Source organism: Lissotriton helveticus, chromosome 12, assembly GCF_964261635.1.
Source record: "Lissotriton helveticus chromosome 12, aLisHel1.1, whole genome shotgun sequence".
NCBI lineage: Eukaryota > Metazoa > Chordata > Amphibia > Caudata > Salamandridae > Lissotriton > Lissotriton helveticus.
The window spans coordinates 654,754,614-654,780,055 of NC_136073.1; the positions used below are offsets into that span (position 1 = coordinate 654,754,614).

Consider the following 25,442-nt stretch of genomic DNA (forward strand, 5'->3'; position numbering starts at 1 on the left):
ATGCTGTTGGATCAGTTTCTGTTTAAAGTTCTTCTTCGCTTTGGGTGAGAGGTCAGGTGAGAAGCTGATCGCGAAGGCGTTCGGGCCGTGCAGAGTTACGTGGTTTGTAGAAGAGTGGGCGGTGTGGGCTGTCGTGTCGGGAGGCATAGTGTGTGTATGGTACAGGGGCGGGCTCCGTACTGGAGGGCAGGAAACTATTTCCAAAGAGTCTTTGAAAAGTAGCAGGTGAGAGAAGGAGGAATTCAAGTGTGGAGAGCTTCGGGTGGTTCTTACATGGGCTATTAGAGGAGGGCAAACTTAGGGTTGCGGTGGAATGGGGTGCTGGTGGTGTGGATTGCGGGGTCGCCTCAGTTGAGAGTTATGCTCCTGGGCGTCCCTCTAGAAGTTAAGGGTGAGTTGATGGAGTTCGTGGGTGCGTTCGGTCTTACTACCTTCTTCCTGTTGGTGGTGGTTTCGGAGCATCATAGAGTTTAGTCTGTGGTGTTTTCCACTCAAAGGTGGTCAGTATTGACCAGATGAGATAAGGGAGGTATCAGACCAGATACAAACAGTGAGCGGCATGTAGCTCCTGTCCGAGGTGGAAAAGTGCCATTCTGTGGTGTTGGTTAAGTGGTTGTCTGGTCTGGTAGGTGTTTTAGGTGGCCATCTTGTGGTTGGCACCAGAGAGCTCTGCACCTCGGGAGGGGAGGAGTAGGTTACAGGTTGCAGCGGTTGGGGGCGGGGGACGCGCTGCACTAGGGACAGGTCGATTATCCTCAAATCTATATGTGTAGACCCAGTTCTAGGTGAGGCATTCGTTTTCATTTTCCTGCCTATTAGCAGGCATGGCGGTCATTTTGGGGACAGGCACAGGCACAGGTGAGTGGTGTGGGCTCAGGTCTTAGTTTGCAGGGGGGGGTTGCGCCTCACTGGGGACGGGTGGAAGACTGTCCCACAGTGGTTCCGAGTGCCTCTCTGTTTGTACTCACTTATTGGCACAGCGGTATTGTGAATCCGGCTTGTGGAGTCTGGCCGGGGTGGCCATTTTAAAGTTAGGCATCCGAGGGCTGCGAGGGTCGATCCTGTCCCGGAGTCTCTGCGTCGATTCTATCCTTTGCTGCTCCTTTCTTGAAAGTGGGGCCCACGGGGGATTCGCCCAGAGGTGAGAGCCTCGGTGCTTTTATTTTTCTTCCCCCCACAAAAGAGCGTCAGTAGAGGTCAGGAGCGCATTTCTTCTATTGTTGGTCTGCGATCCTTCTTCTGCGGGCAGTGGGGGTCAGAGCACTTTATTGGTCCCTCTGCCTTTTATTTCTTCTTTCTTCCAGTGTTCTTTGAGCCGCCAGGGTGTCCACGGCCAATTGGCAGGTCGGTTGGAGCCTACGAGCCCCTGGAACTTTCCGTTTCCTTCTGGGGCTTCGCTTCTTAGTCCAGTTTCCCAATGGCTTTAGCGGATGGTAGTAGCAGTGGGTGATGCTTCCTTCCCCTTCTTGTGTGATCCGGTGCTGAAGGAGTGGCAGACGTGGTCTGGGGGGGGCAAGAAGGGATTTCCACAGAGTGTCGGTGATCCTAGTGTCCTGGCCCAGGGACTTTCAGTTTCGTTTTCTGGACTTCGGTCTTTTGTCCGGTTAGTTATGTAGATTCTTGCAGATGACGCAGCATTTGAATCCAGGTTCAGACCTCTTTTTGCCAGGTCCGGTGAGGGGACAGCAACAAGGGCCGTGCAGGGGGGCAAACTGGGATTTACACCTTGTTGGTGATCCAAGCGCCCGGGAGCTTTGTTCCACCCATTGCACCCATTGCAACACCCATTGCACGCCGCTTTAACGCAGAACACTGCGTTAAAGGGACTGATATTTATCAGGCAGCATTAAGCCAAAAAAGTGGCTTAGTGCTGCCTGATAAATATCACGCAGGCTTCTGCGCCATGGAACTTCACAAAAAGTGATGATCCGGAGGTGCAAGGGGCTCATAAATAGGCCCCTGGGTCTTTACCCATGGGCAAGTCCCATGTTAAATGTGCCTGCGTCATATTGATGCATTTGTGTCCTAGAAGTGGTGCAGTGACAAATTATAGATGTCACTGCGTCACTTCTACGAGGCTTACTTGCATCAGAACGCCCACCCTGCATACATTATACATGGCGCAGGTATAACGTGGCGCAGGGGTTTACAAAGTGACGGATCTACCTATGTGCCTCGCTTTGTAAATATGACGCAACGTGGTACATTTTGTACGCTGCTGGTGCGTCAAAAAAAGTGACGCACCGTCTGTGTAAAACTACACAAGGGCTCATAAATAGGCCTCTCTGTGTCCTAAAATCTCTCAGATGAAACAAAAATATAATAACAATAAAGATGAACATTCAGGAGTGTTGTGTTCCTCTAATACTGAACGGTTGCCCAGGCAACACGTGTTTCGTCAGGGGAAGTACCCTTAGACTTTATTTAGGGCTGAAAGGATATACAATAGTACAATGTCTGAGCCAATATGAACCCGACAACGGGTATTGATGGAGAATGGTCCCATTACTTACAATAGTTAATCATACTGAGAGCAATCATGGGTTTTACGTGAGAGAACATTAGGGTGGGTCCTCCCTGAGACCTGGTGATGCTAGAGAAAAGCTTTGGACCTTTTTTCAGTCCCACCCTGCACATTCGTTACCTCTGCCCTCCACGCTCACCTGTGCTCTTTCACTGCTTTCTGTTCCTGTTAACTCATCCCCACAGTCTAAACAGGTGGTCCGCTCACTCTTCTCTCACATTTCCATCTCATCTCCCTCTCCGTACCCTCTTTCAAAGTCTATTTTTCCACCCTTTTCACAACACCACTCCAGTGTCACTGTTCAAATGCTATGTGCCGTAACATTGGGTCCTTCACTCATGCTCCCTTTTGACCATCCACCGGTACCTAGCACCTGACATGTATATGTGTTCCCTCTGTAACACAAACTGGTATGTCACCTAGGGTGCTCACTCGGCCACACTGGTTGCCTTGCACAGAATCGTATGGCCATTATCAGGTTCATATTGGCTCAAACATTGTTCGATTGTATATCCTTTCAGCCCTGAAGACGTCTAGGGGTACTTCCCCAGACGAAACACGTTTTGGCTGGGCAATCGTTTAGGAATAAAAGAAGAACACAACACTCCTGATTGTTTATGGTTATTTTTATTATATTCCTGTACATTGAATGCTTCATCTGAGAGAACTTTAGGACACAGAGTACTTACTCTGCAACTGATACTGACATGTGCACAGGCTTGCAGCAAGTTTATGTGACCTCTGGTCTATTATTCAGGGGGTTCAGGGTCAACCCTCTCCTACTGGCACTGTCTCATTTACACTACAGCCCAAGAACATGTACACTCCTTGTAGGTGTCATTTCCTAACCACATACATTTAAAACACTGTCCCTTGCTTTCACCTTTTAAAAGAGGTGGACACATGTGTGCCTAGCAAGTGTGTAGTTACTGGAGGGGTATAGTTATCAAAGTTTGGCAACGGAAAACCTAAATGAGATTTAGCAAGCCACGCTAGGCCACCTTGCGTGTCTCTGTGTGGCTTGGTAAACCGGAGTAACGCAATCCAGTGCAGTTGCTGTCTTGCGTTACTCTGCCCATGGAGGTGTTCCATGGGTGGAGTGTGGATTTTCCCACACATTCACCCATGGATTCCTAAGCATTTTCAGATTTAGCAATACTGGTAGACCTGGGCCTGAGCCAGAATGTTAAATGAGGAAAAATATCTTTATTTCTCCTACTTTTTTCCTCTTTCTACATGTGCTACATTCTGCCACACACATATAGGGAGAAAAAAGCCTCAAAGGATTGTTTTTGTGCTAGAAGGTGTCCCTTCCTACACAAAAATAATACTGCCTGCAACACATGCACCCGTGCACCATGATGCAAGGGTGACTGCGTTGACGGTAGGCAGCAGTTTGTATGCCCGCGCAGACAGAGTGCAGGAAAACAGGATATCATGATAGATTTAGCAAATTCCTGCCCTCTCCCTAACCAGCAGTGCAGCAAGGTGCCTTGCTGTGTTGCGTAAAATATTGATAAAGATGCACCAGTGCTAGGGGGGGAACAAAGTGACAACTCCATTGTTTGTGAACGACATGCTAATAGTCTCTAAAACACCTAGCGGTCTGCAGCTGCTTTTGGATCGATATACTAGGCCTTTTGTGGATTAAGAGGTTTAGAGGGAAATACCTCAAAAACCAAACTATTGTTGAAGAATCCCCACATAACTTTCAAAGGCAAGTTGCTGCTGGGGGGGGATTCCTCTTGAGAGAGTGGCTACCTTTTGATCATCTGGGCGTAACCCTGTCTGAGAAAATGGCATGGAAAAATCATGTTACGAAGTGGAACCTTCAGCTGAGGCAGACTACTGGGGCACTGATTAAGGAGCATAGGACTACCCAAACTAAACCAATAGCTGCCCAACTCCAGGTTTACGTTCATATTGTAGTGGGTTCTGCCGTACATGGGGCTGAACTCTGGGGGTTCAAATTTTGGAAGGCCTCATAGTCACAAAGAATAAGGGGCATATTACCAAGAAGTGCGTTAGTAAACACACAACGCACATCCCCGTATCGCCGGATTTCATCGCCGTTTTAGCGCGCAATTATCAATGCGCGTAGGCGAATTGAAATCCGGCGATAGTTGGCGATATGGCACATTAGCACATGAAAACAAACGTTGTTTTTACCCGCTAATGTGTGCCTTGATAATATGGGGGGGTGGATTCAGCATTATGATCCACTCCCCCATGTTATCAATGCCCTAACACCTGGTCAGACCAGGCGTTGGGAGACCTGCGATAAACGAGTTTATTGCAGGTCTCCCTCTCCCAACGCCTGCCTAGGTAATAGGGTGTTCCCACCTCCAACCACATTTTACATGTGGTTGGACGTGGGAACGGCCACTTTGCATGTCATTAGCGATGTTAATCGCCGACATGCAAAGTGGGCTTGCGCCAGGCTTTAAAATGCCCTTGTTAATAGGGCTCTAGCAGTATCGCCGCTTTCTCGGCACAATTCGCTGAAAAAGCGGCGATACTTGCCCTTGGTAATATGCCCCTAAATTCCTAAGATCTTTTTTCTCCCTCCTCAAAAGTGCGCTGCTCCATCCATTAAGGTTAGACATGGGCAGACCCTAAATCAGGGAGAAAGCTAGGCTTCACCCCCTGCTTTTTTGGATGCGTTTGAAACTAACCCAGAGCTATCCCACTATGTCCCAGCACTTGATGAAGTTTATACGTTAGACCGATTTAAGAAAATTGGGTGGTTTACCAACGTTAAGTCATTGCTTACAGCGATAGGCTTGCGGAGCTCGTGGGACACTAAAGATCTTCAGCTATTGCCCAGCAAAGGTTTGGTTAAAACTCAATATTGGAACTGGTTAGCGCAGTTCTCAGCCACATTAGAATTTATGGAATTTAAACTGACAAGTACCTACGAACAATATATGGATGTTATCACTACTCCACAGGACAAGAAACTCTGGGGCAGATTTATGAAGGCCTTGCGCCACGTTTACGCCGCTGTTGCGTCACGCAAGGCGGCGTAAACGTGGCGCATCCCTACGAACGATTTACAACGTGACGCATCTAGGCAGATGCGTCACGTTGTAAAGCCCTGCGCCGCTTGTGGGCGTTCCGGCGCAGGGTGGCCGTTCCGGGGCAGGTGCGCCTCGCAAAAGTGGCTGATTTCACTCAGTCACTTTCACGCCAATGCTGCGTCCAAAGCCTGCACCTGCTTGAAGCAGGCGTAGGTCTTGATGCAGCATTGGTCAGATAGGGCACCCCCGAGCCTTGCTGGAGCTGCGTCGCGCTTGCGACGCAACTCCAGCAATGCGCCGCCTTTACGGCACAGATGCGTCACGCATCTGTGCCGTTTTTGCCCCATGGTGCACCGCATTGTAAATGCGGCGCACCATGGGTGGCGGAGCTGTGGCGCACTGTGGCGCACATTAACTGGCGCATCCCTGGGGATGCGCCAGTTAACATAAATCTGCCCCCATATATTCAATTTAGATACGGTTCCCTTCCTGTGAACTCATTTACATCAGCTTGAAGGCGGCCCACTCTTATACCAAAGCACTGCCCAGGTTGCCCCCTAGCGACAGAGACAATTTGCCACATACCTTTGGCTTGCCCTCTGCATAGTGTTGCAAGAAGGATTTGGCTAGCTTCCGTCTGTAGACTGTTGGGAACACGCTGCCATCAAAAGGTGCTTCGTATTCTGAAATCTGATTGCAGGCCCTCAGTTGCAAGCAGAGTTGCCAAGATTCTCTGCAAAATGTGGATCATCAATAGGCACTCGTCTAAGACATGATAATATGCACTTTCTCACTCTGTAGCATTACCAGCCCAGGCTACATTACTGAAATTTTGCAATATGTGGAAAAACAATGTATCAATAAAAACAGGTCTCAGAGTGACAGCAGCCAGGTTATTAGAATGCTGATGTGGAATATTATCTATGTGAGGATGTGTCAAGCTCTCATATTCACTCACTCACCTACCTAAACATTGACTTAAGCCTCCAATCTAGAGTTTTAAGCGGCCACTCTAGAGATCTGTCCATAAGCTATATGTCATTCATGCATTAACTGTGCATTTTTATGAGCTGCTACAGCTTGTACAACTCTGCGATACTGGATATGTGCTGAGGAAATGGAATATTGCACTTTTTGCCTTCTGTGAGAAATTGAAGCTTGCTTTGCTACTGCCATACTGTTACTTTTCTGGGAGAAACTAAAGCTTGCACTGCTACTGCCTGATGTGTACCTGCTTGTGCTGATGCCCTCTAGCCGTACATCACCTTTGAAAGAGGGAAGCTGCACTGTCTTTGCACAAGATGTACTTGTTTTTATAAAGAACGGGGTTTCCACTGCTGTTTTCCCATTCTATAAAACACAAAGGAAAATTTGAATGCACTTGCATAACATGTCCAGGCCAGTTAAAAGCTTTTGTTACACCCAGGGACAAAACTAGTTTCGAGGCCCTGACCCACAGACCCTGTATTTAATAACAGCTTCGCAGCTTGACCAAACTGTGGGGCATATTACCAACAAGTAGCAATATTTATTGCTAAATAGGCTTAGCGACGATTTTTTTTATCGCTGGATATGTTAGCGGAGAAAACATGCTATTAGCAACGTTTTTCTCCATTGTGCTAAAATATCCAGCGATAGCGGCGAAATGCGTGAATATCGCTGAGAATAAGGCGATATTCACGCATTAGTGACGAAATGCTCTTAGCCATGTTATCCACCTCCCATTGGATAACATGGCTAAGAACTGGTCTGAGCAGGCGTTAGTTTTTGGCGATAGTGGGAATGTTTCCATTGCTACGCCTGCCTTGCTAATAGGCAATAGCGACGTTAGCGACTGCTTTCAGTCGCTAACAGGTCGGGTACGCCCACTTTGCATGTCATTAGCAATAAAAATATCGCTGACATGCAAAGCGGGCCCCAAACCGTTTGCTATCGCCTAAAAGCTGTCGCTAACATCAGTTAGTGACAGCTTGCTAATAGAGCGGTACAAATATTGCCGCTTAGCGGCCGAAAACGGCCGCTAAACCGGCGATAATTGCCTATCGCCACCCTTGGTAATATGCCCCCTAGTCACCCCGGGCAATTACTTTTCTTCCCTCTTCTTCCTTTTCACTGATCATCACATTGAGAACAACTTGAAATAATTTAGCTCAGGATGTGCATTGTACAAAAACCTTTCTTGTATATTAATAGATCATGATGTTGCTCCATCCATGACAACAGTAAAGGCTTTATATAACAAGCACAAGATGACCCACTTGCCTCTTCGGTCACTAATAAAATTTTCATCAGGGCAGAAAGGGGATAGAATGTGATACTAACAAACACAACAATATACCCGGGCCTAATAATTGTAATAAAAAAATGTAAGGATTTGCTGGCAATCAATGCTTTGACCTGTACATCAACAGGAAAAGTCTTCCTTAAGGGCGAGAACCCTCATGCACCCTGAGGTGGCATGCTTCATCGTAAGATTCCTTCTCACACCACAATGATCTCACAGTGGTCTTAGGAACCTGGCAAATGTATTATGTCCTGCATCATGGAATGTTGGGGTCGGTGTTCGATATGACGGGGGTGGTTATGGTGGTTGGGCTGGGACCGAGCTACATGCTGACAGCTGTTTCCTGGAGTGACAGCATATGCTTATACTGAAATAATCTCACCTTTACTTGAGCTACAGAATGTCTTATGTATTTGTTCGCCACTACATAGTTGGTGATGAGGAGGAGCAGCAGTCACCATCTCAATTTCCCATTTTTTTCTTTTACCTCACAGGTGAGGTCTGCTCACCGCCGTCTGTTTTCGAGTTGGTGAGATGAAGGAGTCGTCAGTGCTGGAGTGCTAGATTTGTTGGGTTACTGTGTCCAACAACCTCGGGGCTGTTAGAGAGAGACTAGGGGGCCACTTTTTGCCACAGGAAAGAGTGTGAGCAGACGCTTCACAACAGCGTTGCATGAAGATAGGCTGATTGTGTTCCTGCCCTCCTTACTCAGAGGCAACCACTATTTAGACGTGCCCTCCCCTCGCACCTTCCCTCAGCAGAAACATGGCTGTGAGGTGTGCAGAGAGTTTCAAGACCTGTGCCCCACTCTAGCTTTATTAACGCTTTATTAACAGAGTAACGCTTGTGAGGGCATGTTATCAACCAATTACATCCTGCTGATTCACAGAACGAGCCCCATTGGTGCTAGAAAGTGTTCAAATGGTTGTTTGACAGCGTAACAAAGCGGCAATGACACGGGGGCTATTTCCAGTAAGCCGTCGCTAACGACAGCTTGCTGATAGGGCGATAAAAATATTGCCGCTTTAGCTGAAAAAAGCTGATATTGCACTTGATGATATGCCCCTTGGTTTTTTACCTTGCCCTGCTGTCCCTGTGATATTAGCTAGAAATCCCTCATCCATTTGATGCCTTTTTTGGTGTTTTTGCTATACCTAGAGTGCTGATTATAAGTCCCTTTAGTTGTGTTCAGCAGGGTAAACAGTCTAAATATCGAGTTTTTTATTTCGACCTACAAAAATATCGAGTTGGAAATATCGGAGGGACAAAATATCGAAATCAAGAATATCGACAACCAAAATATCGACCTGAAGGTAAGAAATATTGTTTTTGTTAATATCGAAGTTAGTAATAACGATAGCAAAAATATTGATGTTACTAATATCGATATTAATATTAGTGTTATGTATTTTATTATGTATTTTATATGTTTGTTTTTATAATTTTTGTTAATTATTGTACTAGTTTTAAAATATATGTATTACATTTTTAGAAGTTAGTAATAATTTTTTTTATTAAATTGGGCGTTTTAGTACCGTAGTGGGTTATGGGTTTACAGGGGAATAGGGTGGGAAGTAATTTAAATATAGTAAATTATTTAAATATTTTTTAGGAATTATTACATATTTAAATACATTTTGTGTTTTAGTTCTGTAGCGGGTTGTGGGTTTATAGGGGAATAGGGTGGGAAGTCAATTAATTGTAATTAAGTAATTATTTAATTTTTATTCATTGGTATTAATAATTAATTTTATGTTAAATAATTATTAATTGGTCATTAATTTGTATTAATCTGTAATTCATTTTCATTAATTGGTAATTATATTAAGTGAATCAATTTATTATTGAAGTGTGTTGTGAGGTAATAGGGTAATAGGGTGGGAAGTAATTTAATTGTAATTAAGTAATTATTTTAGTGTTGAGAATAGTAATTTTAACCCCTACGCTATCCAACACTTTCCCTACTGTTGCACCCTCTGGAGTTGGAGTAGTAATTTTAATCCCTACGCTATCCAACACTTTCCCTACTGTTGCACCCTCTGAAGTTCAAATAGTAATTTTTACTCCTACGCTATCCAACTCTTTCCTTACTATTGCACCCTCTGGAGTTTGAATAGTAATTTAACCCCTACGCTATCCAACACTTTCCCTACTGTTGCACTCTCTGAAGTTGGAATAGTATTTTTAACCCCTACGCTATCCAACTATTTCCCTACTGTTGCACTCTCTGGAGTTAGAATAATAATTTTAACCCATACGCTATCCAACACTTTCCCTACTGTTGCACCCTTTGGAGTTGGAATAGAAATTTTAACCCCTACGATATCCAACACTTTCCCTACTGTTGCACCCTTTGGAGTTGGAATAGTAATTTTAATCCCTATGCTATCCAACAATTTCCCTACTGTTGCACCCTTTGGAGTTGGAATAGTAATTTTAACCCCTACGCTATTCAACACTTTCCCTTCTGTTGCACCCTTTGGCGTTGGAATAGAAATTTTAATCCCTACGCTATGCAACACTTTCCCTACTGTTGCACCCTCTGGAGTTGGAATAGTAATTTTTACCCCTACGCTATCCAACACTTTCCTTACTTTTGCACCCTCTGGAGTTGAAATAGTAATTTTAACCCCTATGCTATCCAACACTTTCCCTACTGTTGCACTCTCTGGAGTTGGAATAGTAATTTAACCCCTACTCTATCCAAAATGTTCCCTATTGTTGCCCTCTCGAGAGTTGAAACAGTAATTTTCACCTCTACGCTACCCAATATTTACAGTTTTAGTTAATGTAGTGTATAATTTATTTAAAATGATTTTTTATAATTTGTTATATATAGTTTTGATATTTATATTTATATCACTGTTGTATGTGTATGTATGGATTTATAATTTATAAAATGTTTTTTAACAAGTTATAAGTTATTAAAGTAATTAATTGTAAATATTATTAAGTAAGTAAGTATATATATTATATTTTATATGTATGTTTATTTTTTTTACATTATGGCGTCGATTCCGATTCGGGAAACTAATTCGTAGCCGTTTCCGTACGAATCGTACAAATCTGTCCGAATCGCGTAGTACGATCCGTAGGAAAAAAATACGTCTGAATTGTTGCAAACCGTACGAAAAGCAAGGGAAAATCCGTACAATACGGACCCTGAAAGTGAAACTGTACGAAACGTAAACATGCCGTTCGACCCGACAAGTACGATCCGGACCGGAGACCGAGAGCGCGATTTGTACGGAAAACATCGTATAAGCAATTCGTACGGAGAGCCACACATTCACATACGCACCGTACCCCTGCACACATTGGGGTACGCACCGTACCGCTGCACACATAGGGGATACACACTGTACCCCTACGCACCGTACCCCTGCACACATGGGGGTACGCACCGTACCCCTGCACACATGGGGTGTACTCGCGTACCCCGGGGGGTCCGTTTCGCACGCGGTTCGAGTCGAAATCTGTTTGTACGGACGTTTTAAACTCCCGTACAAAAAGAGTTGTACGGAGTGCTGTCGTAACGAATCGTACTTGCTGGGTCGGAAAAAGCTGCTTCGATCCGTACGGACGTTGTGTACTGTGTGTTCCGAATGTGATTTGTACGTATTTGTGAGTCGTATAGTCTTTCGTACGATTTGTACGGAGATCTGCTTTGGGTTCGAATCGTACTTCATCGTACGTACGGGGACGTTGAAGGTGTACGATTCGTACGGGAAAAATGCTCCGTAGGGCTATTTGTACGGGATTTTACCGAATCGGAATCGGCCCCTATATATATCACTTATAAATTTAAACATATATTTAACTGTTTATTTTAATTATATGTATTATTTATTTAATTTTATATTATTTTTAAACATTATAAAAAATTATATTTTTTACAACGATATTTTTCCCCCCCTATTTTTGTACTTACTTTAATGTAGATAGGACTTCGATATTCTTGACATCGATATTTTGCCTTCGATATGTTTGATGTCGATATTTTCGACATTGATATTGTGTCAGACATTCAGCGTTCATATGGGCCTGTCCAATGCGGATAGGCTAGTCGGTCATTTGGGAAGAAGTATCAAGTGAGATGTAGTGGGCAACCATGGTGAACCTTAATATACTCCCCTACAAAAAAGGGAAAACCCCAACAATGTGTAAACGTAGGTAGATACAATTTGTATCATAGTTCCTTGGGAAGACCAGTCCTCCAGGTTCAGAGAATAAGAGAAAGGGGGTCCAAAGTATGGCCCGTGATCCCTTCCCTTCCCCCCGCCCCCCCAAGCTGTGTGTGTGTTAGGTACTCATCTCTGCATGTCTTTGATCATGCAGTCCTTCTTGGCACAGGCAGAGGCCATCTTTCAGTTTCATATCCAGCCTCGGCGTGTCACAGTTAATTCTAAGCTTTGGAGTCACAGTGGTGGGTGAGCTTCCTTCCCTCAGCCTCCAACTGCCTGCGGGGTCACAATCCAGTTGCTGCGGCTGCTACAGTGCACTCACCTGGGTAAGTATAGGTCACTCTCCGCGGGCCCAAGAATCTGGCTGTATTGCAGCTCCCATGGGACGCTCTGCCCCAGTGCATCAGTGATTGCCTCCATGTGAGCCTGCTATCTCAGCCCCCAGGTCCTGCGCATGTATCGCTGTATGTGATTTCTCCGTTCGTGTGATTTCTCCGTTCGTCTGCTGGGTGTCTGCTTTCTCCCTCTGGGATGGCTACTCTGTTCACTGCTCTCAGTCGTCAGGCTCCAGGCTGTGGCTCTCCTCCCTAAGCGGGCCCCTCCTTCACTGCTCCGGTCACCCGCCTCAGTGTGACATCTGTGGTTATCTCTGTTCCATATGGATCATCACTTCCGCTCGTCCGCTGCTCAAGTGGCTGGTGGCTGGCCCCGGGTCGTCTAAGTCTCTTAGGGGCAGATGTACGATTGTTTTTTGCGGTCGCAAATGTGAATGCGGCCCATTTGCGACTGCAAAATTCGTCAGCCCCAAGTACAAACCATATTTTGTGAGTCGCTCACCTATTTGTGAATCCCAAAATATGTTTTGCGATGCGCTATTACGAAGGGGCATGCCGAGGGTGTGCCTTCGTAGTAGCGAGTCTAACTGTAATGGACTATTGTTTTGCGACCGCATTTGCGGTCACAAAAAAACTTGCAGTTTACCATCTACTTCAAGTAGGTGGTAAACCATTCGCAAACGGGACCACTGCCTGCCCTTAAAAAATAAAACTGTAAAGTTTTTTTTTTTTTAAATGCAGCCCATTTTTTTAAAAAACAGCTTTATTGAAAAAGCAGTCACAGACATGGTGGTCTGCTGAACCCTGCAGGCCACCATCCCTGTGAGTACTGGTCATTCCCAATAGGGTCGCAAATTGCCCCCATTGAGTATTGCAAACAGTGTCTGAGACACTGTTGTACTTTCAGTTTAGCGAGTCGCAAATTGCGAGTCACAATTCTGCGCAATTCAGGAATCGCTAAACTGAAAGGTCGTACATCTGGCCCTGAGTATGGTAAGTCGGACCAGGCCTCAGGTCGCTCGATTTCCGTTCCAGGGCCTCTTCTCAGTCTGCGTCTCTGCTCGCTGTGACCCTCGCTCGTCTTCACCAGCCCTGGGGCATCTCCTGGCCCTGGATCGCAGTCTCCTCCCTCTGCTCTCTGTCACCTTGTCTCGGCTCACCTTAGTGGATTATCTCGTGTCCCTGGGGGTTGCCTGCTCTGCTCACCTGTTGCCCTGACCTGTTGTAGTAGGATCCGTGTGTGTTGACCCGCTCAGCCGTGTTTCCAGCGGTTCTCCTCTGACCAGTTCGGGCTTCTCTTTCATCCCTATTGGGATGGTTGTCGGCTCACCGGACCCAGGATCGGAGTTGCCAGCACCCCAGTGTGATTCTTCACTCCTGCAGGGCTATTTATGGGCTAATAATCGGCTTAGATGGTGACGGGGATGGAGAGACAGGATCAAGACATCCTACCCATCCGCCGTCTTGGCCACGCCCCCTCCCCTTTTTACGTTTTAGTGTGGGTATGGGTTTTGGGGTGACAAAGGTATTTTTAGTGTTTAGGGTGGGTAGCTAGGGGTTTTCGGGTGGCAATGGTATTTTTAGAGTAGGTTTGGGTTTTTGGATGGCAAAAGTATTTTTTAGAGTTTAGAGTGATTGTGTTTTTGGGAGGCCGGGGTATTTTTAGGGTTTAGGGTGGGTAAGGATTTTTGGGTACCACAGTATTTTAAGGGTTTAGAGGGGTTGGTGGCAAGGGTATTTTTAGGGTTTAGGAGGATTGTGGGTTTGAGGTGACAAGTGTATTTTGAGGATTTAGGGAGAATATGGGTTTTTAGGTAGCAAGGATATTTTTAGGGTCTGGTTTTAGGAAGGCCAGGGTATTTTTAGGGTTTTGGATGAATATGGGTTTTTGGGTCGCAAGATTATGTTTAGGGTTTAGAGTGGGTATGGATTTCTGGGTGGCAAGGGTATTTTTAGGGTTTAGGGTGGTTAAGGGTTTTTGGGTGGCAAGGACATTTTAGGGTGCGTACGGTTTTTTGGGTGGCAAGGATATTTTTAGGTTTTAGGGTAGGTAAAGGTTTTTGGGTGACAGTGGCATTTTTAAGGTTTTAAGATGGACATAGATTTTTTTGGCAAAGGAATATTTACGGTTTAGTGTGAGTATGGGTCTTTCGATGGCAAGACTATTTGAAGGGTTTAGGGTATGTAAAACATTTGGATGGCAAGGGTTATATATATAAATGGTTTATACTTACCTGTAAAAATGTTACCACGCACATGCATGCTGTTACAATGGAAATGTTATTATGTGACAGTTAAGTATAAACCCTTTATATGTAAAGGTTTTGTTCTTACCTGTAAAATAAGGTTGTGTGCTGGAAGAGTACCTTTTCAGTACAAAATACTACACCTAGGCAAACTTTAAAAGTTATCCGCCTTTGAATGTGTCCTGTAAAGTGCAGCATACATGCAAAGTCAGAGAGATGTTGAGAAATAAAAACAGTTCTCCAAGGTAATGCCAACCTCAAGATGTTATTTTTTGCCACAAATTTCTATCTACTGTTGCGTCTAAACCCCTAGTTGGTTGCATTGGAACACCCATGTAACACTCTTATACCCTTCAACGCCCCCCCTCTCCCGGCGCAAAGTAGTGAACAGCACATTATTTTCAAATATGACTTTGAAATGTTATTACACTGAGAAAAATATATTTTTAAATTCCTATTTCTGTTTTGTAACAGAATTATGAATTGTTTCATATTGAATATGTGAACATCATATTTATATAGCTGATCTATGTTCCTGGGACCCTGAGCTCCATTCACCTCTAAATTGCGCACTGGGTGCCTTACCTCGGTTTAACATTTTTGTTTTGCAAAAAACTGTTTGAACATTGGAAGATAGCTAAGAAACGAAAATATCAATGTTGTGGCTTAGAAAAAACAGTTGAGAAAATTTAGAAAGCAAATGAAAGGTTGTAAAATATGTCAGAAAAAGAAAAATATATTATTTCCAACCTGTCATACATGTATACTTCTTTTCACCATGAAATGTTACTTGCTTATATATTTCAGACATTGAATGAACTAGCCGCCAAGAATTCGAACTTGAAGGTGATTCAGCTAGGTAGGTGTTCACTAGCTCACTAATCTTCTCTATTGTTACCACATAATTAGAACTGTCAGCACAGACAAGCAGAAATGGTTCTTCCTTTCTGAAGGAATATATCACGTCTGAAAGTATTTTCTAATTCCTGTGTGGGGCTGTATATCAATTTTCTTTCTTGACCTATATAAAAAGGTCAGTATTATTGGTTCTAGTAAACTTAATTGAAGGCCCAGATTTACAAACACTTTGCATTGGATTTGATTATGAGTTTTGGCTGTGCAGGCAGCACGCCACGCTAGTGCACCACCAAAACTCACCGCCGCCTCCCCACCAGATTACAAGTAAATCAAAAAATAATACCTCTGGGACCATGGATTCACAGTTTACTTAGTATCATGGGTCTAACTATTTTACCCACGTCGATTTCAGTAAATGATAACTATAACTTTAAATATTTTGGCACTTACGGTAGATTTACAACACCACATGCACTTGTCTTTACGACAATGGACAGCACAACAAGACTGGTTCTTTTCAAATATTCTTTTTCTCTTTTTTTTCAAAAAAGTTTACCTTCAGTTTTTCAAGAACAAAATTTGATTCTTTTTATGCTCTATTTATGCATACACTTTTCATGCATACATTTTCATATAACCATTTTTCTGTAAACCATGAACAATATTAAAAACCAGCGCAATATACATATATGTTTTTTTATACACAAAATCATTCTAGAATATATGTCATATTTTATAGTAATCCTACTCTTTTTTCATATCTCTACCAGGATACATAAAACTGGTATTCCTCGGTGATATTTCACTGAGCGGTCCTGTAATAAAAACTAAGCTCAGAATGTCATTCAAACATTGTTCAAAGTTTAGACCAATTTATTTTTGCTAAACTTGCTGGGTCCTTTTTATTGTCCCAATTTTGTACTGATACTCTGAGTCATGTGAAAAAGGAAGTGAATTGTGTAGGTGCCGACGCGTTTCGACCTACGTACTGGGGACCAGGAGGATTTCTAGGAAGGTCTTCCTCAGAGCTGGGGCTGTGAGTGTAAGATTATAGTGATCTGAAATCCGTAAAAGGAATGAAAGGAAATTAAGTGTGTGTGCTTAAAAATTTAAAACATATTGAACATGACCTCTTAAAGGGTCCATTTTATCGTACCTAATGTACAATATTCGCTTTGAAAAAAAACAGAAGCATCAAAGAACATCTGGTCAGAGCAAACACCAAAAAGAAAAAAAACAACGGTCCTTACAATCAATGTTATCTCTTCCACCAGTTAAAGGCCACCACCGATGTGGGAACTGCAAAGTTTGCAGTATCACCATGGAAGGAACGGAGTTCACGTACGGTAATAAAATAATCAGACATGAGGAATTTACAAATTGTAATACCCTGAACGTGGTGTACTGTGTTACATGCCCATGCGCCATGGCGTACTTTGGAAAAACTACTCAACCAGTAAAAACAAGAATAACACAACATAAATTGAGGATAAAATGTAAAGTGTTCACAGCACCGATGGTGAAACACTGGTTGGAACAAAAACATACATTAAGCGATATGAAGTGGACAGTCCTTAAACATATTAAAGGACGAATGTCAGCCACACAATTGATGAATCAAGAAGCCAAAATGATACTGAGACTTGGCACCACAGAAAATGGCTTAAACAAACTCTCCGAGATCATGCACTGCCTGTAGCCACATGACCAGCAGTAAAACATCAAAAACTTGAAAAGGTTATGACTATAATGGTCGCGGATATATATGAACAAGCGGAAGTACAATCATCTGCCTCCCCCCGCCACCACCAAAATATACATTAGCAACAATGAAAACAAAATGAAAAAGACTGATGTTTTCATTAACCACCTCAACGATACCGAGAGGGTCCATTTAAAACAATATATTTACAACATAGGGTCTAAGTGACAAGGTTAAATTGAGGTTTGAGCAAAGCCACCACTGTTAAAAAATCTCATAATTATGAAAGCCCAAAAAAAAGCTTCCTATTTTGCGTGTCACAAAATATGTTCCAGCGGAAAATCGGTACAATAAAATAATAAAAGGAACATCATCATAAGTCCAAAGCCCTTTGTAACAAAGTCACGAAGAACACTGAATAAAGTTGGTTGACATGGTAATCAAAACAACAGGAAGACAGGCAGCCGCCTGAGACTGACGTAAGACGTCAATTCTACAACGTAATCAATCAACTCTTTAATAACGAAACTGGCAAAACTAACGGGATGCACCCTGAACCAGAGAACCGCGGAAAGGAGCACTGGAGCTGAGTTCGAAAAGCCGGATCTTAAACCGCTCCGTTAACCAGCAGCAGCAAGAAAACCGATAAAAGGTAACCCGATGGGGGCATTAGGAATGAAGGCAGCGGTGACAGAGCAAAACGTTTAAATACAGGTCACTCTACCCCTAACGGCACACGTAACAGCACAGGAAACAAGCACTCGTGAAAGTCAGCAAGAAATTCCACATGTTACCACTAATGTTCCCGGGAGCATGAAAAGAACTAACACACGATAGGATACGTTTCATAAAAATAAACAGTGCGCTCACGAACACTTCGATAGCAATATGAGCACAAAGGAGAGCCTGAGAATTGAGCAATGCATGTGCTTATAAAACACGGCATAGAATTGCAGGTGGCCATTGGGACAAAGATCGTACAAAGTATGGAGAAGGGTTAGGCAATGTACAGATTAGTCAAAAATATAACCAGATACACACAGGTTTAAGTGTGAAGATGTCTAATACTGTGTAATTAAATTCTTAGGCGAATGGAAAACACAAAAAAGAAGATGTAAGACTTCAGTGTCCTCAAAGAAGGGATGGAGGAACAAGACCCCTGATATTCCGTGCACATTAGGTACGATAAAAAGGACCGTTTAAGAGGTCATGTTCAATATTTTTTTAATTTTTAAGCACACACACTTAATTTCCTTTCATTCCTTTTACGAATTTCATATCACTATAATCCTACAATCACAGCCCCAGCCCTGAGGAAGACCTTCCTAGAAATCCTCCTGGTCCCCAGTACGAAGGTCGAAACGCATCGGCACCGACACAATTCACTTCCTTTTTCACATGACTCAGAGTATCAGTACAAAATTGGGGCAATAAAGAGGATCTAGCAAGTTTAGCAAAAATAAGATGGTCTAAACTTTGAAAAATGTTTGAAAGACACTCTGAGCTTAGTTTTTATTACAGGACCGCTCAGTGAAAGACCACCGAGGAATACCAGTTTTATGTATCCCGGTAGAGATATGAAAAAAGAATAGGATTACTATAAAATATGACATATATTCTTGAATGATTTTGTGCATAAAAAAACATATATGTATATTGCGCTGGTTTTGAATATTGTTCATGGCTTACAGAAAAATGGTTATATGAAAATTTAATGCTGAAAAGTGTATGTATAAATAGAGCATAAAAAGAATCAAATTTTGTTCTTGAAAAACTGAAGGTAAACTTTTTTGAAAGAAAAAAAAGAGAAAAAGAATATTTGAAAAGAACCAGTCTTGTTGTGCTGTTCATTGTCGTAAAGACAAGTAAATGTGGTGTAGTATATCTACCTTAAGTGTAAAATATTTAAAGTTATAGTAATCATTTACTGAAATCGACGTGGGTAAGATAGTTAGACCCATGATACTAAGTAAACTGCGAATCCATCGTCACAGAGGTATTATTTTTTTATTTTTAAGGTTACAGATTCCAGCCTCTAGGGTCCTTAATTGAATCTATCCCCTGATTACAAACACCAAATTACAAGTGTCATTGTGTCGGTCCCAGGGAGGTGCAGTTTAAAGGATCATACTGAGCCTTAAAGTGCACCGCCGCAGGACCGCCAGCTCACATTCCATCACAAGAAGGAATGCACCAAGTTGTGCTTTTCTTTATGTGCATGAACTGGGGGTTCAAAACTACAAGGGGGCACAATGTGTGCCCCCCTGAATGCAACTTTCTTTCCTATCTGCCAGCATTTTCATGGAAGAAGAACCTCCATGAGACTGCTGGCAGTGAGGAAAGTCGTAATATGCTTGACGGTGCCTCAGGGCACCACCAAGCATATTACATCCCTAAGACCACCTCACCACCGCCTTGGATCTGTGATCCCTGGCGGTTGCAGTGGTACAATGGCCGTCTGACCGCCCAAGTTGTAATTGGGCAGTCGAACTACCGATGCGGTGATTGCTGGACTGATAAACTCATAATCAGCCCCTTAGTCACTCCCATATAATGCCAGATTGGAATTATCCACTTCCTCCTAGGGATTTTATTGGCTGGCCAAAAAAACATTTGATGCAAAATTGTTTCAACTGTCATGTTGCAAACTGGATAAGCGCAAGACTGGTGATCGAGTCTCTGCCGTCTTGAAGATATGCCATTTATTAGGAAAGTACCAAATCTGAATTTCACATACAGTTGCCTATCCATTGAGAGAGCGATATAATCAAGGTAACTTTAATAAAATTGGGTGCATTTAATATCCAGAAAAGCGACAGGTATTTCTCAAGTCGGGAATTGGTCAGCTCTTGCTCTGTCATATATTTTTCAGTCCTGTTCTTTTAATGATCGTTTGTTATTTAATCAGATCCTGCCCTGTTAATTCACTGTTTGTCTTAACAGAGTAATGTAAGCATCACATGTACTCTTCTGATCCAGGGGATTTTACTTTGCCTGTCAAGGGAGATGATGTCTTCCTAGGCTATGCAGTATGGCTGTATTTCTGACATGGTTTTTATTGACTGCGCAATTAATTAAAATCTTTACAGTAAAAGAGAAAGTACAAAGATCAATAATTCTAAAATGACCTTCTAAACAAGATAAAGAATAAAAAAGAAAATGTACCTATGGTGATTAGGATAATAGTATATAGGGGAGAGCAAAAAAAAATGGGTGGAGAGGAGTGCAACTCCCGCAGTCTTAGTCTCAATGTTTAAAAGTTCCCAGCTGTATTTCATTTGTGTACCATAACCATTTTAGGGTTGTATGATTTTACCTCCTCATATAATTACCACGCATAGCATAACAACGCATACATTATTACGCTGCTATTTACCATGCTACTTTTTACCACGCTTGTTATTACTACCCAAATCTTTTTGAACACATAAAATGGCCCATTCCATGCATTCCATTGTAATGAGCATATTTCTATTGGTTGCCTGAATAATTCCATTGTAGGTTCAGACCTGAAGTATTTATTAGGCAGGTACAAAGAGCCGTCCCAGCTGGCACAGCCAAGGCAGAAGCAGCAACTGACACCAAGAGAACACTTGTGGCAAACTGCTTGTCAGCACTCCAGGTGACATCATTCTATTGGTTCTGCCAGCATCACCACACCTCCCTCTTTTTAATAAAACAATTCTTAAAATATATTTATATCCACAAAAAGTTAAGAGAACCGGATACAGAAGGGAAAAAGTGAATACAGCAAATGAACCATATAAGAAAAACATATCCAGGAGAGCTTCTGAAACACACAAAGGAGCAATCAAATAAAATCATGTAATTTGCTTGGTCTAACATGGACCATGGTGCTTTTCATAACACCATCCCCCCTCAAAACATTCTTGTCTGTTTTAATCGTCTTAGAGAGAAAACATGGATCCTTAGCAACACGAGAAATGCTCCACCAGTTCCCATTGTACAATTTCACAGCATTCTTGCGCATTTCCACAATTTGTTGAGATTCCAAAAACTTAGAGAGACCCTTTCTGACAGAGACTGGATTTTTTATACTGGCCCAGTCCCTGACATTAAGGCTATGAGCTTTTTTGCTAATGGTGGACTCACAACTCTTTGAACTTGCTTCAACATACTTTTTGTACGCACACTCCGACACACACCTCATATCACAACCATGATGGAAAGTCTTGATCATCCAAAATGGATAAACCTGAGTAGAAGCTTTTCTTCCCCTCATGCGTTCAAAGGGACTAAAATTGATGGCAACATGAGGAGAAGTGCGGTAAGACCAAACATAGGGGCTCATTAGGATTGCGGATTTCCCGCATCCTCCGGGCCGGCGGTAGCCACCACCGGCCCGGAGGATGCGGGAAATCCGCTGCGGACTGAAAAAGACCCTCCGCCAGATTAGGATGGCTGGGGGGTTGTTTTTCAGTCCGCAGCTTTTCCGCCGTGGTCGCCTTCCGACCGCGGCGGAAAAGCAATAACATGGCTGGCGGTGTCTATCAGACACCGCCAGCCATATTACGATCGCGTAGAAAGTATGCTTTTCCACGGTGGCTTTTCCGCCGTGGAAAAGCATACGGAGATTGCCTTTGGGGGCCCGTTGCGGGCCCCCTGGGTGAAGGGGGGGTGGGGGGTGCACATGGGGGGTACCTATGGTACCCCCCTGCCTTTGCGTGAACAAAGCGGCAGGCACCGCGCGGTGCCTGCCGCTTTGTGCACGCAAATGCTGTGCATGCATTTTTAACATTGCGGCGGGTGCAGCTTGAAGCTCCACCCGCCGCAATGTTAAAAATAGAGGATGTGACCGCCACCCTGGAGGTCACATCCTAATCTGTATGGAGGGACCACCGCTGCCCCTGCGGACGGTCCCTCCTACTCTATGGTGGCGGACAGACTCAGGTCCTTCCGCCATCATAATCGGCCCCTAAATCTTATACAGCTTGAAAAACACACGACTTGGATCTGAAAGCAGCTTGAACACACTCGACAACAACCCTTTTAAACCATTCCACTTTGCCATTACTCCGAGGATGATAAAGCGGAGTTCTGGTATGCTTAACTCCACAGGAACAGAGAAACAAATTAATTTCTTGCAAAACAAACTAAACACCATTGTCCTTCAGAATCTCCTCGGGATAGACTTCTCAATTGATAACACTTTTCGAATTTGGAATGCAGATAGGCTCGACTTCAACCCACCTGGACAGATGGTCAATAAGAACCAGAAAGTATCTCGTATCAGCAGGCAGAATATGGAAAGGACCAAGAAAATCCATACCTAATCTCTGCCATGCTCTCCCAGGCGGAGACACAGGAGACTCAACCACACCTTCCAAAACCAAAACCTTGTCACTGGCATTACATCACACACATTGTTTGACTACCTGGTCAATTTGAAAATCCATCCTTAGCCACCAGAAATCGGTTCTAACTTTCCTCTTTGTAATGGTTGCACCAAGATGACCTGAATGCGCAGCCATGATTATCTTTTCCCGAAAACACTCTGGAGGCACAAGCTTATCATCTCTAACTACTTTGCCACCCTCAACAGGTAACTCATTACAGACCTTCCAAAACATGTGTAGTTCTGGTGAGGGACACTTCTCCTTTGGCCAACCTTTCCTAGTCAAAGACACAACCACTTTGAACACAACCTCTTTGTCCACCTCAGACACCCAATCATCCTCAGTAAAAGACAAACTGTTCTGACTTAATGCAAGCCACAAAACACTCCTCAACTTCTGTTTCCCAATCTTGCTCCTCCGTATCAGCAATGGGGAGCCTAGACAGACAATCTGCTCTACATTTTTTTCCACCTGGAATGTACTCTACACTAAACGTGTATTCCAAAAGCTTAGCAGATAATCTAGGTAAATGAGCAGTAGTGAATTTTATTTTCTTGCCAGACAGGATGTCAACTAAAGGGCGATGGTCAGTCTTAAGCACAAAAGATCTGCCCAACAAGTACGGTTTAAACTTCTCAACACTCCAGACACATGCTAAAAGCTCTTTTTATAAAGAGTACTTCTGGACGAAGCGTTCTGGAAGCAAAGTCCACTGTGTGCTCTTTGCGTTCCACATACTGTGAGAGTACAGCCCCCAAACCATACTCACAGGCATCAACCGTGACAACAGTTTGTTTTCCCTCCACAAATGCTTGCAAGGCAGGAGCTTTAACAATATGATCCTTAATGGTTTGAAAACCCTTTTCACACTCCTCTGACCATACCATAAAAAAATTACTCCCTCCTCCAACAAAGCCCTGAAACATTCTGTAGTTTTAGCGCAATCTTTCATGAACTTGGCATAAAATTAACACAACCCAAGAAAAGACATGAGTTGTTCTTTATTTTGTGGGGCGGGAGCTTCCACAATGCTTTTGAGTAAGCCTGGTCTGGGTTTTATGCCATGCTCTGAGATAATATGACCTAAATATTCTACTTCTTGCACTTTGTTTTTTTATTTATTTTTTATTTTATTTGAGCAAGGCAAACAACAACAAAAAAATAGAGAATGGAAGATACATTAATACATCAAATATTATCAATTTCATACAGTTTTATACATATCCTATAGGTATTCAATTGATATCAATCCAGAGAGAGAGCTAACCAAAGTCCATCCTATATCCATCCAATATCAAATAAGTCCTTTACATTATAAACACATCCTATAAGTATCCTATTTATATGAGTCCAGAGAGAGCTCTAAACAAAATCCATCCTATATCGAGTAGGTCCTTTAAATTATATACACAATCTAGATTTAATTTTCAATATCTACAGTATGGGTCCCCTATACTATACAGCTCTCCCTATTTACACTATTTACATTGATATACAGTTTATTTTCCCTCAGATCCCCAAGCCCAGCTTATCACCTATCCTCTAGACATTTAATCATAGGTGTCCATATCTTTTGACCTTCTCAGCCTGTATATTGAGGAGTCGATAAAACCAAGCGAGATACCTAGGCGGATCCACATCCTTCCAGGCTGTTGCTATCAGCAGCCTAGTTACTGCCACTGTTATAAACTCAAAATCTATCTGTGATGATGATAGCCCCAGTCTATTATCATACCCGAATAGCATTAATGGTGCAGTTAGCTTGATATTTTTGCCCATTAACTGTGTCCAAAATTCTTCTATACCAGTTTTAAGGGTTGTCAGTTTGCTACATGTGTAGAACATGTGTGTTATATCTGCAGGACAATCCTGACACCTAGGGCATGTATCATCTTCTCTTTTCCCCCAATGAAATAATTTTGCGGGCGTGTAACACAAATTAAATATAGTTTTATGGTGCTAGGGTTTTAGATTGTCAGAGAGAATTTTTTTTGTGCTAATTCTAGTGACCTATCCAGATCTATTTCTTCATCCCTTAGTTTTTCTGCCCATTTGGTCTCAGTTTTCCCTATATCATCTGGGAGATTTCCCAACAAAATAATATAGTAATCCCCTCTCCGGTCCTTTTCCCGAAAAACCATTTCTAAAACTGGCATAGAAGCATAATTAAAAGTTCTTTGCGGTAGCATCTTCAGCCAGCTCCAGATTTGAATATATTTAAACTATGGGGCATATTATCAAGCACGGCGCTAACATTATCGCCGCTTTAGCAGCAGAAAACTGCAGCTAAAGCGGCGATAATGGGCTTGATAATACGCCGTAGAGAATGCCCATAGAAGCCCATGTTCACACCAGAACATGGGCTACTATAGGAATTCACAAGGGCGTATTATGAAGCCCATTATCTCCACTTTAGCGGCAGTTTACTGCCGCTAAAGCGGCGATAATGTTATCGTTGTTTCTTGATAATATGCCCCTGAGTTCTTTCATCTATCCCCTTAAGTCTAACCAAATCTAAAAATGTTATGATCTCCGATTTATCATTATGCAAATTGGTAATTCTATCCACCCCGACCATTGCCCATCCTCTTGCCATAGCGTCATCCATCCTGGCCGGAAACTATGTTGAGCCCCATAGTGGAGTATATCTATTATATTTTGGGACTTTCAATACACCTGTAACTTTCCTCCACACCCCCCAGGCAGCTTTTAAACACTTAAAGAGTTTTTTTTTAATAGTAAATGGGTTCTATTTCCTCAGAAATAACCCCAAAGCCTTATTGCCGATAGCTAAATGATATATTGATGGCAAACCATTTTTGCTCAAAATCCAATCTTTAAACAAAGGGACCATTTGTTGTAGAAACACTGCCCAATAGTATAATAGCAGATTTGAAGCTTGCCACCCGCCTCTGTCTTGAGGAAGTGTTAA

At 43.0% G+C, this 25,442-nt stretch overlaps 1 protein-coding gene across 1 annotated transcript in view; it reads left to right on the plus strand.

The window, feature by feature from the left end:
• The window catches only part of LOC144798086 (uncharacterized), a 613,288-nt gene that overhangs the window by 13,233 nt on the left and 574,613 nt on the right, over window positions 1-25,442 (plus strand). Inside the window, exon 2 of the mRNA XM_078668856.1 lies at window positions 15,401-15,452. Within this exon, the coding sequence (XP_078524982.1) occupies window positions 15,401-15,452 (52 nt within the window). The remainder of the gene's footprint in view (window positions 1-15,400; window positions 15,453-25,442) is intronic.